This window comes from Pristiophorus japonicus, chromosome 3, assembly GCF_044704955.1.
Source record: "Pristiophorus japonicus isolate sPriJap1 chromosome 3, sPriJap1.hap1, whole genome shotgun sequence".
In the NCBI taxonomy this organism is placed as follows: Eukaryota; Metazoa; Chordata; class Chondrichthyes; family Pristiophoridae; genus Pristiophorus; species Pristiophorus japonicus.
The window spans coordinates 115,908,509-115,925,731 of record NC_091979.1 but is presented as its reverse complement, the minus strand read 5'-3'; the positions used below and the strand labels follow the sequence as shown (position 1 = coordinate 115,925,731).

General features: G+C 44.6%; 1 protein-coding gene across 1 annotated transcript in view; it reads left to right on the top strand.

The window, feature by feature from the left end:
- The window catches only part of dnah9l (dynein, axonemal, heavy polypeptide 9 like), a 668,659-nt gene that overhangs the window by 150,712 nt on the left and 500,724 nt on the right, over window positions 1-17,223 (top strand). The window contains exons 18-19 of the mRNA XM_070873660.1: window positions 1,650-1,872; window positions 12,980-13,096. Of these exons, the coding sequence (XP_070729761.1) occupies window positions 1,650-1,872; window positions 12,980-13,096 (340 nt within the window). The remainder of the gene's footprint in view (window positions 1-1,649; window positions 1,873-12,979; window positions 13,097-17,223) is intronic.

The following is a 17,223-nucleotide window of genomic DNA, read 5'->3' as shown; positions in this document are numbered from 1 at the left end:
CTGGGGTCCCAGCACAGAACCTTGCGGTACCCCACTAGTCACTGCCTGCCATTCTGAAAAGTACCCATTTACTCCTACTCTTTGCTTCCTGTCTGACAACCAGTTCTCAATCCATGTCAGCACATTACCCCCAATCCCATGTGCTTTAACTTTGCACATTAATCTCTTGTGTGGGACCTTGTCGAAAGCCTTTTGAAAGTCCAAATATACCACATCAACTGGTTCTCCCTTGTCCACTCTACTGGAAACATCCTCAAAAAATTCCAGAAGATTTGTCAAGCATGATTTCCCTTTCACAAATCCATGCTGACTTGGACCTATCATATCACCTCTTTCCAAATGCGCTCCTATGACATCCTTAATAATTGATTCCATCATTTTACCCACTACCGATGTCAGGCTGAACGGTCTATAATTCCCTGTTTTCTCTCTCCCTCCTTGATGTACATGCACAGAATTTGTCAACAGCAGCTGGAAATTTTAGCACCCACAATCAAGACCAAATGCTATTTACAACTCGAGTCCAGAAAAATGGCAAAGTGGAGAAACTTGTTGGCATTTAACATTAAATAACCAATTTTATGGGTAAATTTCAGTTTCCTGCTTTTACACTAGAAATGCACACTGAGTAATTTAGATTGAGATTATATGATGCAGCAGCTGCCAGGATCAGCTGATACAGGTGGATGTGGGGAGTCTTTGAGCATGAAGAGCCTGATGAATTTCATCAGTGATTTGTGCAGATAGGAAATCCTGTTTGCACCATTTTTCCCCATTCTCCCGACAGAGTAGCCTGAACAGTAGCAGAGGAATGCTACATCAAGGCACCTGCCTCTGCAAGATTGGTCATTGAGAGGACCATCAGGGTCTTAAAGACACAATTTCATGGTCTGTCAGGAGGGGCTCTGTCATTTTCTCCAGATAGTGTGTGTGTGTAACAAATACTTACAGCCTGCTGTGCCCATTGCAAATTTGCCATTCAGAAAGGGCTGGATTTTGATATTGCCAAGGAGGAGGCCCTGAATCTGTTGGAGCCGGAACTGAAAGGAGGAGAGCATCATGATATTGAAGATAGTTTTTGTTACAAAAAACAGTTTTATAAAATCGGAAAAATAATGAGCTAATTGTTATAGAGGAATTGGTATCCATTCACAATGTTTTTACAAATCTGACAAATACAGATATTGGCAATGAGCAAAGCACAGTGCGGATAAGGATACAATGGGGACTGGGGAGAGGCCAGGGAATGTCACACGAGAGAGAATAGATGCAGAGAACAGGAGGGGGACAGCGAGAGCAGTGCAGAATTTTAAAAATAAGTCACTTGACCTTGAAACAGGGGTTTACATGTTTAATAATGCCAGGGACGTGATAAATTATGGTGGCAGCTGAGGACACAAATAGTCTTTTCTGCATCTGATTTGGAGTTGGAATGCTCAATCTGGGAGAAAACATTTTAAGCTTTCCATACTTGGGTAAGAAATACTATCCCAGAGGAGTAAATAGGAAATATTTTGGTCTGTTGGAATTCTGACCCTTTACCTGGACTGGGATGAATTTCTCTCGAGCCAGCTAGATGGCTGCAAGCCTGCAACATTAATACCACTGAAGCTTAGTTCTTGAAGATTTTTGATGCTTTGTTTTTTCAGTGTAAATCAATTGGTGACATTTATTGCTGTAACTGAAGAGGGGCTTGCAAAGAAGGTGAAGGATGGAGATTATGTTGGACTGGTTCAAATCATGGCAAATCTAATGGCAGTCCGGGATAGGCAATCGGCTGCAGATGATACTTTTGAATTGCTCAGAGAAACTGCGGAATTGCTAAAAACCTATGGACAGCAGCTTCCTGAATATATTTATGCAGAGCTCGAGGTAAATGCCTTTTGTTAAATCAATAATTTCTGGTGTCCACTGAAATATTTGTGGTACTGTATTTAAATATTGCATTTGTTTTGCTTTTAATTTTTGCATCTATAATTGTTTTAACTCCGATCCTTCGAGGCTTTAGTTCATAAAACTTCTATACTTGTATTCTACAACTTTCTCTCAAACTAGTGAGACCTCAGAATATTTTTAAACTAGAGAGAGGAATTCATCCAGCCTGTTTTTTATTACAATAATGTTACAATACAAACATATCATTATTTTCCTTCATTCTGGTCTCTAGCATATAGATCTAAGTCATGATCTCATAACAGTGGCTCCAACACACAGGAAAACTTGGACCTGCTGGTGTTGTGTTTTTGTAATTGTTTTCCCTCTGTTCTTATCCCCTCTTTTTTTAAAGTCTAGAAGCAATAAAATTGAAAAGGAACAATATAAATCTCTTTGATTATTTGCATTTTCTGAGAAGACCAAGGGGTGGAATTCGGTCTTCTGCTGCTTCTCTTAGCGCCCCAGAGGGGCGTCAATGGCAGTGGAAAGCAGTTGCACCCAGGCGACCGGTTTCTAGCGCTCCGCCGGGACATTCGGTGCCGGTATCGATGGGGAGGTGGAGCAGTACTGCCCGGGAAAGGTGAGTTGGTGTGCAACGCCCCTGGTTGCAACACCGGCTCAATTTTTGGATCGAGCCCGACCCGTAGAGCTCCCTGCTGGGAATGTCTGCGAAAGCAGGCGTTCCAAGCTGTAGCGGCCCCAGTCAGGTAAGTAATGCCGACCTGAGGTAAGTGAGATTGTTTTTTAAAATTTTTTTGTGTGATTTCTGTTGTGGTGGCGTTAGCTATGTTTTGGGAATGTTTTTGATGTTTTTTTTTCAGGTTTTGTTTTTTCCCCCCAGGCCTCTGTTATGGTGCTCTCCGAGGCCAGCTCTTTAGCTCGGGATTTTCCCTTGCTCAGCCGGCCTAGTGCTCTAAAAGAGGTGTGCAATGCCTCCTTTAGCACCCCGCTCCAAACTCCAGGCCCAGCTGCTGAATTTTGTGGCAGCAGATGCAAACCATTTGCCGGGGCAAAATTTACAACTCCACCCGGGACACCGCCCCAATTGAGGCGCGACTAAATTTCCACCCCCAAATCGCAAATCTGCTATCTCCTTGTGGGAGACTAATGTGTACAGTAATTCCACACTCATCCCCAGATGAAGGACATTTGTAGGCAGAGAATTGGACTATTTGCCCAGCGAATATCCTTCAAACTCTTGCACCTGGTAAAAGCAGGCGTATGGCCTGCTTTTACCAGAATAAGAGTTTTAAAAGATAGAAAAATAAAATGTTATCAATAATTTTTATATTAAAACCCCTGTCCATTAATGTAAGTTTGTTTTTACCCCTATTAAAATGTATTTTAAAAAATTCAAAAAAATACATTTTTGTCTAAAACATTCAATTTCAATTAATTTTAATTATGTGAAGTGTTTTTCTTATTTATTTAAAATGTTCATGTGTTTTTGGGGGTATCCCCATTCATATAAATAGTGATCTCCGTATAAACAGAGATCAGCATTACTGTGAATGGGGTCCTACAAGTACCCTGGGAGGACAGACGCACCAACATTAGCGTCCTCGACCAGGCCAACATCCCCAGCATTGAAGCAATGACCACACTTGATCAGTTTCGCTGGGCAGGTTACATTGTCCGCATGCCAGATACGATATTCCGAAAGCAAGCGCTCTACTCTGAACACCTTCATGGCAAACGAGCCAAAGGTGGACAGAGAAAACATTACAACGACACCCTCAAAGCCTCCCTGATAAAGTGCAGCACCCCCACCGACACCTGGGAGTCCTTGTCCAAAGACCGCCCTAAGTGGAGGAAGTACATCCGAGAGGGCGCGGATCGCCTCGAGTCTCATCGCCGAGTGCAGAAAACAAGTGCAGGCAGCGGAAAGAACATGCGGCAAACCTGTCCCACCCTCCCTCACCCTCAATGACTGTCTGTCCCACCTGTGGCAGGGACTGTGGCTCTCAAATTGGACTGTTCAGTCACCTAATGACTCATTCTAAGAGTGGAAGCAAGTCTTCCTCGATTCAGAGGGATTGCCTATGATGATGACAATGATGATGAATGGGGATACTCCATTTTAATTGGTTGGTCTGGCCCACCTGATCCCAAACTGCAATACACCAATGGAATATGAGGGCCCCAAGGCTGGACTGTGAATGGAGGTCTCGGAGCACAAGTCTACGTTCGTCTGGGACCACCAGGTACTTTCGTTAAAACATTTTTTGGTCGGAGGCATCAACCCGCAGGAAGCCTCTGACCATAATTTCTGGAATTTTTTGAGGATGTTTCCAGTAGAGTGGATAAGGGAGAACCAGTTGATGTGGTATATTTGGACTTTCAGAAGGCGTTCGACAAGGTCCCACACAAGAGATTGATGTGCAAAGTTAGAGCACATGGGATTGGGGGTAGTGTACTGACATGGATTGAGAACTGGTTGTCAGACAGGAAGCAAAGAGTAGGAGTAAATGGGTACTTTTCAGAATGGCAGGCAGTGACTAGTGGGGTACCGCAAGGTTCTGTGCTGGGGCCCCAGCTGTTTACACTGTACATTAATGATTTAGATGAGGGGATTAAATGTAGTATCTCCAAATTTGCGGATGACACTAAGTTGGGTGGCAGTGTGAGCTGCGAGGAGGATGCTGTGAGGCTGCAGAGCGACTTGGATAGGTTAGGTGAGTGGGCAAATGCATGGCAGATGAAGTATAATGTGGATAAATGTGAGGTTATCCACTTTGGTGGTAAAAACAGAGAGACAGACTATTATCTGAATGGTGACAGATTAGGAAAAGGGGAGGTGCAAAGAGACCTGGGTGTCATGGTACATCAGTCATTGAAGGTTGGCATGCAGGTGCAGCAGGCGGTTAAGAAAGCAAATGGCATGTTGGCCTTCATAGCAAGGGGATTTGAGTACAGGGGCAGGGAGGTGTTGCTACAGTTGTACAGGGCATTGGTGAGGCCACACCTGGAGTATTGTGTACAGTTTTGGTCTCCTAACCTGAGGAAGGACATTCTTGCTATTGAGGGAGTGCAGCGAAGGTTCACCAGACTGATTCCCGGGATGGCGGGACTGACCTATCAAGAAAGACTGGATCAACTGGGCTTGTATTCACTGGAGTTCAGAAGAATGAGAGGGGACCTCATAGAAACATATAAAATTCTGACGGGGTTAGACAGGTTAGATGCAGGAAGAATGTTCCCAATGTTGGGGAAGTCCAGAACCAGGGGTCACAGTCTAAGGATAAGGGGTAAGCCATTTAGGACCGAGATGCGGAGGAACTTCTTCACCCAGAGAGTGGTGAACCTGTGGAATTCTCTACCACAGAAAGTTGTTGAGGCCAATTCACTAAATATATTCAAAAAGGAGTTAGATGAGGTCCTTACTGCTAGGGGGATCAAGGGGTATGGCGAGAAAGCAGGAATGGGGTACTGAAGTTGAATGTTCAGCCATGAACTCATTGAATGGCGGTGCAGGCTAGAAGGGCCGAATGGCCTACTCCTGCACCTATTTTCTATGTTTCTATGTTTCTATGTTAGAGTTGGTATTGTCATTTGAAAGTGTTGCAAGCTCATTTTTCTGTCATACATTCTTTTATTTTGACTGAAATTCCTCTGGGCATCTATTCATCATGATGAAAGTGGTTTCCAACCACTATTTGGTGAACATCAGTGATCAGAGATGTTACATTTTACAATTTGGAATCTACTCCTGTCGTGGAGGTTGCAATGTAAAACAAGTGAAGTACATGAAAGTAGTGGATGAGTAATGGTCTGTTTTATTAGAGAGTTTTCAAATAATGGCCTGGACTGCTGGAGACTAGATAGCTGGGCAGACCATTATATTGGACTGTAAATTGTGGCCTCTCTGGGTGCATACGATGAAGCGCACGCGCCCGAAGAGGCCCCGCAAGTTCCGGGTTCAAGAGTGCAAAGTGCATGCGCATAAACTCGGCACTTGTGATCTGTCAAAATCCAACGCATCCCCAGGAGAAGGACCTTCATGGGCAGAGATGTGGGCTATTTGCCCAACTCTTGCCCAGCGAATGTCCTTAAAGCTCTTATGCCTGGTAAAAGCAAGCGTAAGGCCTGCTTTTACCAGCGTAAGAGTTTTAGAAGATAGAAACATAACATTTTATCACTAATTTTTATATTAAAAACCCTCTCCATTCAGGTAAGTTTATTTTTTAACCCTACTAAAACATTTCAAAAACATTTTCAAAAAAATAAACTTTTTCCTAAAACATTTAATTCAATTTCAATTAATTTTAACAATGTATGTGAGGTGTTTTTTTAATTTATTGTGTTGTGTTTGTGTTTTTGGGGGTATTCTCATTGAAAGTAATGGGAGCTTGTACAAAACATTATTATCAATTAGAATACTCCATTTTCATTGGTGGTCCAGGCCCACGTGCTCCCAGGATGCCCGTATGCTCCTCGGATGCGTGGGCCTCTGCGCTGGGCTGCGCATCTAGGCCTCGGACCGGAAGTATTCGTTCCTCCGGGACCACCAGGTACTTTCGTTAAAAAAAATTTTGGTCAGACGCCTCCGACCACAATTTTTGGCTTGTAATCATCTTCTTAGGCAATCCCTCAGAGTTGAGGATGACTTGCTTCCACACTAATATGAGTTACCAGGTGACTGATGAGTCACAGGTGGGGCAGATGTAGTTGAAGGGACGGGTGGGTGGGGTGCTTGGGTTGTCATATGCTCCTTCCGCTATTTGTGCTAGGCTTCCGTGTGCTCTTGGCGAAGAGACTCAAGATGTTCGGCACCTTCCCAGATGCTTCTCCTCCATTTTAGGTCAAGGATTCTCGTGTTGGTGGGGCTTCCAGGGGATTTGTAGGATCTTGCGGAGACATCGTTGGTGATATTTCTCCAGCAACTTGAGGTGTCTACTGTATATGGTCCATGTCTCTGAGTCATACAGGAGGGCAGGTATTACTACAGCCCTGTAGACCATGAGCTTGGTGGCAGTTTTGAGGGCCTGGTCTTCAAACACTTTACCTCAGGCGGCCGAAGGCTGCACTGATGCACTGGAGGCCGTGTTGGATCTTGTCGTCGATGCCTGCTCTTGTTGATAGGAGGCTCCCGAGATATGGGAAGTGGTCCACGGTGTCCAGGGCGTGCCGTGGATCTTGATGACTTATGAGGAAAAGTTGAGTAGATTGGGCCTCTACTCATTGGAATTCAGAAGAATGAGAGGTGATCTTATCGAAACGTATACGATTATGAGGGGGCTTGACAAGGTCGATGCAGAGAGGATGTTTCCACTGCTGAGGGAGATTAGAACTCGAGGGCATAATCTTAGCATAAGGGGCCACCCATTTAAAACTGAGATGAGGAGAAATTTCTTCTCTGAGGGTTGTAAATTTGCTGTCTCAGAGAGCTGTGGAAGCTGGGACATTGAATAAATTTAAGACAGAAATAGACAGTTTCTTAAACGATAAGGGAATAAGGGGTTATGGAGAGTGGGCAGAGAAATGGACCCGAGTCCATGATCGGATCAGCCATAATCATATTAAATGGTGGAGCAGGCTCAAGGGACCATATGGCCTACTCCTGCTCCTATTTCTTATGTTCTTATATTCTTATAGGCGCACCAACGTCAGTGTTCTCGCTCAGGCCAGCATCGAAGCATTGATCACACTTGATCAGCTCCGATCGACGGGCCACATCATCTGCATGCCCAATACTAGACTCCCAAAACAAGCGCTCTACTCAGAGCTCCGACACAGCAAGCGAGTCCCAGATGGGCAGGACACCCTCAAAGCCTCCATGAAAAAGTGCGACATCCCCACTGACACCTGGGAGTCCCTGGCCCAAGACCGCCCTAAGTGGAGGAAGTGCATCCGAGAGGGCGCTGAGAACCTCAAGTCTCAATGCCGAGAGCATGCAGAAATCAAGCGCAGACAGCGGAAAGAGTGTGCGGCAAACCAGTCCCACCAACCCCTTCCCTCAATGACTATCTGTCCCACTTGTGACAGAGTCTGTGGCTCTCGTATTTGACTGTTCAGCCACCAAAGAACTCACTTCAGGAGTGGAAGCATGTCCTTCCTTGATTCCGAGGGACTGCCTATGATGATGATGATAAGTCAACCCCCTCATATCTGGAATCAACCTAGTGAACCTTCTCTGAACTGCCTCTAAAGCAAGTATATCCTTTCGTAACCATGGAAACTAAAACTGCACGCAGTATTCCAGGTGTGGCCTCACCAATACTCTGTACAACTCTAGCAAGACTTCCCTGCTTTTATACTCCATCCCCTTTGCAATAAAGGCCAAGATTCCATTGGCCTTCCTGATCACTTGCTTTTCTGCATGCTATCCTTTTGTGTTTCATGCACAAGTACCCGCAGGTCTCGCTGTACTGCAGCACTTTGCAATCTTTCTCCATTTAAATAATAACTTTCTCTTTGATTTTTTTCTGCCAATGTGCATGACCTCACACTTTCCAACATTATACTCCATCTGCCAAATTTTGTTTACTCACTTAGCCTGTCTATGTCCTTTTGCAGATTTTTTGTGTCCTCCTCACACATTGCTTTTCCTGCCAATGGATTTGCAGGATCATGCAGAGGCAGCATTGGTAGTACTTCTTCAGTACTTTGAGGTGCCTGCTGTACATAGTCCATGTCTCTGAAGCATATAGGAGAGCGGGTATCAGGACTGTTCTGTAGACCATGAACTTGGTACCGGGTTTGAGGTTCTGGTCTTCAAACACCCTCTTCCTCAGGAGACCGACGGCTGCACTGTCACACTGAAGACAGTGTTGGACTTCGTCATATTGATGAGAACCAAGCTGTCAGTGCTTGGGAAACTCACTATTTGCATCAACGATTTAATTACACCTCCCTGAATTTACTCTGTGTCATGTATGTACTTTTTGGGATCACTAGCCACTAGATGGCGTCACACGTGTGTGCAGCCCAAGTATAAAAGGCCAGCCATTTTGTATATTAGTCACTTTGGGCCTTAATAAAGCAGAGCCAAGGTCATACCTCTTGGAGTTAAACAGCACTCAGTCTAACAGTTATTGCATACACAACATTTGCCGACGTGGCAACAAGAATATTTGCATGCAAAAATGCGCACAATTGGATTGTTGGAGCGATTTGTGGAAGGAGAAGATTGGGCAGACTTTGAGAGCCGTTTCAGCTAGTTCTTCGTGGCCAACATAATGGAGGAGATCGACAACGTAGATCAGCGCTGGGCAGTGTTCCTCACGGTTTGCGGTCCAAAAATTTATGGTCTGATAAAGAATCTACTCCTGCCTGTGAGTCCAACAGAGAAGATGTATGAAGAATTGTGTACACTGGTACAGGACCACCTTCAGCCAGACAAAGGCATCATCATCTCGAGGTACAGATTTTACACGCACGTTCGCTCGGGGCCAGAATGCGGCGGAATTCGTTGCCGACCTGAGATGTCTAGTGGGACCGTGTAAGTTCGGGGCTGTGTTGGCAGACATGCTGCGGGACTTCTTTGTAATCGGCATCAACCACGAGGTGATCCTGCGTAAACTACTGGTATTGGAGACGTTGGACTTAAACAGGGCCATCACGATCGTTCAGTCATGCATGATGACGGATAGAAGTCCAAAGCAGATATGTGAAAAATCAAAACTCGGCAAGTACTGTAAATATGATTGATTCGGCGTTCGGCAGAACGGCGCACGGCAGGGCCTACCCAACTGCATACGCAAAACTTGTGGCTGCCCAAAGTTCGCCAGTGGGAATGCATCTGATTTCTCCGTATTGGCATTGTGGGGGAAATCACCGGCACCAGCAGTGCCGATTTAAGCAATATAGTTGCAAAGGCTGTCTGAGAACGGGGCATCTCCAGCGCAAATGTCCGCAGATGAGCAAGCGTGCTGCGACACACCACGTGAAGGATGATGGTCAGACGAGCGCGGATCCGGATATGCAATCCGAGATACCAGAGGGGGATGTGTATGGACTGTACTCGTTGCTAACTAAGAGCAAACCGATAATGTTCAACGTGAAATTTAATGGGGTGCCGGTATCGATGGAACTGGACACGGGCGCGAGTCAATCGATAATGAGCCAGAGGGCATTTGACAAGCTGTGGGATATTAAGGCTGTGAGGCCCAGGCTGGTCCAGTCAATGCCAAGTTGCGCACGTTCACCAAAGAACTCATAACGGTGATTGGCAGTGCCACAATAAAGTGTCGTATGACGGTGCGGTTCACGAGTTACCACTATGGATTGTCCCAGGCAATGGCCCAATGCTGTTCAGCAGGAACTAGCTTGAAAAAATCAGATGCAATTGGAACGCCATCAAGGCGTTGTCGTGGGAGAAAGATACATGTGCCCAAGTACTGAACAAGTTCCCCTCGTTGTTTGAACCAGGTCATTGGGAGCCAAGGTGCAGATCCACGTGGACTCGGATGCAAGACCCATCTTTCATAAAGCTCGGGCAGTTCCGTCTATGATGAGGGAGAAGGTCGAAATCGCACTGGACAAACTCCAGCGTGAAGGGATCATATCACCGGTTGAATTTAATGAATGGGCCAGCCCCATTGTTCCTGTGTTGAAAAGTGATGGCACAGTCAGAATCTTTGGAGGTTACAAGGCTACGATCAACAGGGTTTCGAAACAGGACCAGTACCCGTTACCGAAGGCTGATGACTTGTTTGCAATGCTAGCCGGGGGGTGGGGGTGGGGGTGGAAGTCGTTCACCAAACTGGACTTGATGTCGGCCTACGTGACACAGGAGCTGGTTGAGACATTGAAGAGACTTGCGTGCATTAACATGCATAAAGGACTGTTCATTTATCACAGGTGCCCTTTTGGAATTCGCTCAGCTGTAGCAATATTTCAGAGGAATATGGAGAGTCTACTGAAGTCCATTCCCAGAACTGTCGTGTTCCAAGGTGACATCCTGATCACAGGTCGTGACTCCGAGGAAGATCTGAACAACCTGGAAGTGGTTCTACACCGTCTGGACAAAGTGGGACTCAGACTGGAACGCTCGAAGTGCATCTTCATGGCACCAGAGGCTGAATTCCTGGGGAGGAAAATTGCTGCTGACGGCATCAGGCCCACAGACGCGAAAACCAAGGCCATCAAGAATGTACCCCAGCCGCAGAACGTGACAGAGCTGCGTTCATTCCTGGGTCTACTCAACGACTTCGGTAACTTCCTAGCTAAATTGAGCACCTTATTAGAACCACTGCACATGCTGCTAAGAAAAGACAATAACTGGGTGTGGGGTGCGTCTCAAGACAGAGCTTTTGAGAAAGCCACTAATCTGCTTTGCTCTAACAAACTGCTGGTACATTATGACCCATGTAAATGTTTAGTATTGGCCTGTGATGCTTTGTCATATGGAATTGGTTGCGTACTCCAACAAGCTAATGAGTTGGGTAAACTTCAACCAGTCGCGTATGCTTCAAAAAGTTTGTCTAAAGTGGAAAGAGCCTACAGCATGGTAGAGAAAGAAGCACCAGCCTGTGTGTATGGGGTTAAAAAGATGCATCAGTACCTGTTTGGTCTTCGGTTTGAACTGGAGACAGATCACAAGCCGCTTATTTCACTGTTCTCTGAAAACAAAGGTATCAATACTAATGCTTCATTCGCATCCAGAGGTGGGCGCTGACATTATCCCATAGACACTGAGATTCTCAATCGACCTGGCACCAAGAATTGTGCCGATGCTTTGAGCCATCTGCCGTTGCCCACACTGGATGGAGGTGGAAACGCCAGAACCGGCAGACCTATTGTTAGTTATGGATGCTTTTGAGAGTGAAGGAACCCGTGTCACGGCTCAACAAGTTAAGACCTGGACCAGCCAGGACCCGATTTTATCGGTGGTGAAGAGTTGCATCCTCAAAGTTGATTGGTCTGCCATAGCCAAGCAAATGTGTGAGGAGACCAAACTTTACATTAGTCGCAAAGATGAACTGTCTATTCATTCCGATTGTATACTGTGGGGCAATCGTGTTGTTATGCCCAAGAAAGGGAGAGAGAAATTTGTACGCGAGTTACATAGCACACATCCCGGCATTGTAATGATGAAAGCTATCGCCAGGGTCTCGTGTGGTGGCCGGGAATTGACTCTTAGCTGGAATCATGTGTGCATCAGTGCAACACTTGTATGCAGCTCAGCAAAGCACCAGCGGAATCGCCGCTGAGTCTGTGGTCGTGGCCATCCAAACCATACACAACACTCTGCACTGCATAAACAATTCACCTTACCTCAGTCTTCAAGAGCACATTCTTCTGCAACACCGAGATTTCCGTTCGACACACTTATCAACCATATGCCCTCTCTGTGCGATTCTTATTTGGTACCAATTGATGCTGGTTCATTGACTCTGTAGTGGATTGACATCTACTAGGAACTTGGTTCTTGCCTGCCCAAACTCATTTCAGTTAGGATGACAATAGTCAGCAGAGAGAAGACTATTTATTGTCCATTGGCTCCAAATAAGAATCTCACTGTTGGATTCAAACCCAGTTCTCAAAGGTGAATGAAATGTCTGTTATCCAATACATAAACCCAGTCCCCTTTTGGATATTCATTCATCAGTGGCAAAGGAGGGAGATGGGCAATAAAAAGCAAGGGGAAAAAGGTTTAAACATTAGAAATTTAGGGAAAGTAAGTGGAAGTAAAATATATTTGGTTTGAGGCAAATAAAGGAAACTTGAAGTAAACAGATGGACATGGAAAACAAACTGGAAAAAAAATTAAAGCTGCTAAAATTATTTTAAAGAAACACAGGCTGGTCATGGAAAATTTTTAATGCTTTGCAAATTATCTACTGCCATTGAAATTTTTAAACAAACTTCTAAAACTTTGAATGTGTTGAAAAGCCAGAAGGTTGAAGTACTCCAATAGTTTTATGCAACTTTTTAAGGGTTATTTGAAAATCATGTGTGTAAATGCATATTAAAAGAATCGAGAGTTTGTTTCTTGTCTAAACCATCCAGCCATAGAGTGTAACTAAAATATTTACACAAATATAATTTTGTATGCTTGACTAATACATTATGCATATTTTCTTCATCTGAAATATTGTAGGAGCTGCCAGAAAAGTGGAAGAACCTTAAAAAGATTGCTTTAACTATAAAGCATGAAGTGGCACCTTTGCAGTCCAATGAAGTATCTGTTATCAGAAGAAAATGTGTACAGTTTGAGGTGAGATCAGCTTTTAGCTCAGTGCTTTGAACCAAATGATTTCACATTTTTTGTTCTGCTAACAAGCTAGAGGTAAGCTCCAGTGAACCAAGAAATTGTAAACTCTGTAAGAAGGGGATGTCCAGAGATAACAATTATGTGTTTGATGGTAATGAATTCTAAATGGATCTGATAATGTAAATCCCAGTTTATAAAATGGGAGTAGTGCTTCCTCCCCTTTCACTGTGAATTATGCTTAATCTGGTAGGTTATGAATCTCTCTTGGTAATTGGTTGCAGACCATATAGTCATTCTTTATAGCTTGCTTTGCAGTGGTACATGACGTTTTCACTTTAGCGTTAGCGTTGCTATTATAAAATGTTTGCTATTTACATCTGAACACAAATGGTCATGTTCTGTGATCATGAAATGACAGCTTATACGCTAAACAGTATTTATGTTAATATAAGATTTAGAATTAGTAATTATTAGAAGCCCAAGCAGTAATTGTACAATATTTCTAAATCTGAGTTGTGAATATTAATAACCTGATTAATTTCCACAACTGGATAGTGTTGAGTTTGTTTATATTGTTGCAATGATATTTGTGTATTTTGTATTTCACTTCAAAGTCCTATTGTAAATTAATTTCTGTTTGTATACTATTTCTATACCAATGTACACCCATACATTGCACATTTCCAAAAAGCAATAAACATAAGAACATAAGAACATAAGAATTAGGAACAGGAGTAGGCCATCTAGCCCCTCGAGTCTGCTCCGCCATTCAATGAGATCATGGCTGATCTGGCCGTGGACACAGCTCCACTTACCCGCCCGCTCCCCGTAGCCCTTAAATTCCCTTATTGGTTAAAAATCTATCTATCTGTGACTTGAATACATTCAATGAGCTAGCCTCAACTACTTCCTTGGGCAGAGAATTCCACAGATTCACAACCATCTGGGAGAAGAAATTCCTTCTCAACTCGGTTTTAAATTGGCTCCCCCGTATTTTGAGGCTGTGCCCCCTAGTTCTAGTCTCCCCGACCAGAGGAAACAACCTCTCCGCCTCTATCTTGTCTTTCCCTTTCATTATTTTAAATGTTTCTATAAGATCACCCCTCATCCTTCTGAAGTCCAACGAGTAAAGACCCAGTCTACTCAATCTATCATCATAAGGTAACCCCCTCATCTCCGGAATCAGCCTCGTGAATCGTCTCTGTACCCCCTCCAAAGCTAGTATATCCTTCCTTAAGTAAAGTGACCAAAACTGCACGCAGTACTCCAGGTGCGGCCTTACCAATACCCTATACAGTTGCAGCAGGACCTCCCTGCTTTTGTACTCCATCCCTCTCGCAATGAAGGCCAACATTCCATTCGCCTTCCTGATTACCTGCTGCACCTGCAAACTAACTTTTTGGGATTCATGCACAAGGACCCCCAGGTCCCTCTGCACCTCAGCATGTTGTAATTTCTCCCCATTCAAATAATATTCCCTTTTACTGTTTTTTTTTCCCAAGGTGGATGACCTCACACTTTCCGACATTGTATTCCATCTGCCAAACCTTAGCCCATTCGCTTAACCTATCTAAATCTCTTTGCAGCCTCTCTGTGTCCTCTACACAACCTGCTTTCCCACTAATCTTTGTGTCATCTGCAAATTTTGTTACACTACACTCTGTCCCCTCTTCCAGGTCATCTATGTATATTGTAAACAGTTGTGGTCCCAGCACCGATCCCTGTGGCACACCACTAACCACCGATTTCCAACCTGAAAAGGACCCATTTATCCCGACTCTCTGCTTTCTGTTCGCCAGCCAATTCTCTATCCATGCTAATACATTTCCTCTGACTCCGCATACCTCTATCTTCTGCAGTAACCGTTTGTGTGGCACCTTATCGAATGCCTTTTGGAAATCTAAATACACCACATCCATCGGTACACCTCTATCCACCATGCTCGTTATATCCTCAAAGAATTCCAGTAAATTAGTTAAACATGAATTCCCCTTCATGAATCCATGCTGCGTCTGCTTGATTGCACTATTCCTATCTAGATGTCCCGCTATTTCTTCCTTAATGATAGTTTCAAGCATTTTCCCCACTACAGATGTTAAACTAACCGGCCTATAGTTACCTGCCTTTTGTCTGCCCCCCTTTTTAAACAGAGGCGTTACATTAACTGCTTTCCAATCCGCTGGTACCTCCCCAGAGTCCAGAGAATTTTGGTAGATTATAACGAATGCATCTGCTATAACTTCCGCCATCTCTTTTAATACCCTGGGATGCATTTCATCAGGACCAGGGGACTTGTCTACCTTGAGTCCCATTAGCCTGTCCAGCACTACCCCCCTAGTGATAGTGATTGTCTCAAGGTCCTCTCTTCCCACATTTCTGTGACCAGCAATTTTTGGCATGGTTTTTGTGTCTTCCACTGTGAAGACCAAAGCAAAATAATTGTTTAAGGTCTCAGCCATGTCCACATTTCCCATTATTAAATCCCCCTTCTCATCTTCTAAGGGACCAACATTTACTTTAGTCACTCTTTTCCGTTTTCTATATCTGTAAAAGCTTTTACTATCTGTTTTTATGTTTTGCGCAAGTTTACCTTCGTAATCTATCTTTCCTTTCTTTATTGTTTTTTTAGTCATTCTTTGCTGTTGTTTAAAATTTTCCCAATCTTCTAGTTTCCCACTAACCTTGGCCACCTTATACGCATTGGTCTTTGATTTGATACTCTCCTTTATTTCCTTGGTTATCCACGGCTGGTTGCCAATTTAAGTTTATCTAAGGGTTAAGTCATAGCAGGAGAGCTCGGTGATGTGATATGCTCCTCCTGTACCATGTGGGAACTCAGGGACGCTTCCGGTGTCCCTGACGACTACGTGTGCGGGAAATGTATCCGCCTCCAGCTCCTGACGGACCGCGTTGCGGATTTGGAGCTGAGGGTGGATTCACTCTGGAGCGTCCACGATGCTGAGAATGACATGAGTAGCACGTGTAGTGAGTTGGTCTTACCGCAGGTGAAGGGGTCACAGCCAGCTAGGGAATGGAAGACCAGCAGGAAGAGCAGTGCAAGGAAGGTAGTGCAGGGGTCCCCTGCGGTCATCCCCCTGCAAAACAGATACACTGCTTTGAGTACTGTTGAGGGGGATGACTCATCAGGGGACGGCAGCAGCAGCCAAGTTCATGGCACCGTGGCTGGCTCTGTTGTACAGGAGGGCAGGAAAAAGAGTGGGAGAGCGATAGTGATAGGGGATTCAATTGTAAGGGGAATAGATAGGCGTTTCTGCGGCCACAACCGAGACTCCAGGATGGTATGTTGCCTCCCTGCTGCAAGGGTCAAGGATGTCTCGGAGTGGGTGCAGGACATTCTAAAAAGGGAGGGAGAACAGCCAGTTGTCGTGGTGCACATTGGTACCAACGATATAGGTAAAAAAAAAAAAGGGATGAAGTCCTACGAGACGAATTTAAGGCGCTAAATCAAAAAGTAGGACCTCAAAAGTAGTAATCTCGGGATTGCTACCAGTGCCACGTGCTAGTCAGAGTAGGAATCGCAGGATAGCGCAGATGAATACGTGGCTTGAGCAGTGGTGCAGCAGGGAGGGATTCAAATTCCTGGGGCATTGGAACAGGTTCTGGGGGAGGTGGGACCAGTACAAACCGGACGGTCTGCACCTGGGCAGGACCGGAACCAATGTCCTTGGGGGAGTGTTTGCTAGTGCTGTTGGGAGGAGTTAAACTAATATGGCAGGGGGATGGGAACCAATGCAGGGAGACAGAGGGAAACAAAAAGGAGACAAAAGCAAAAGACAGAAAGGAGATGAGTAAAAGTGGAGGGCAGAGAAACCCAAGGCAAAAAACAAAAAGGGCCACTGAATATAAAAGGGCTGCAGGAGGGGTCAAAACTAGAAATCATGGTTTAAAAACTAGGATTAAAACACTCTACCTAAACGCACGCAGCATTCGAAATAAATTGAATGAGTTGATGGCACAATTCATTACAAATGGGTATGATTTGGTGGCCATTACAGAAACATGGTTGCAGAGTAACTAAGACTGGGAATTAAACATACAGGGGTATCTGACGATTTGGAAAGATAGACAAGAAGGGAAAGGAGGTGGGGTAGCTCTGTTAATAAAGGATG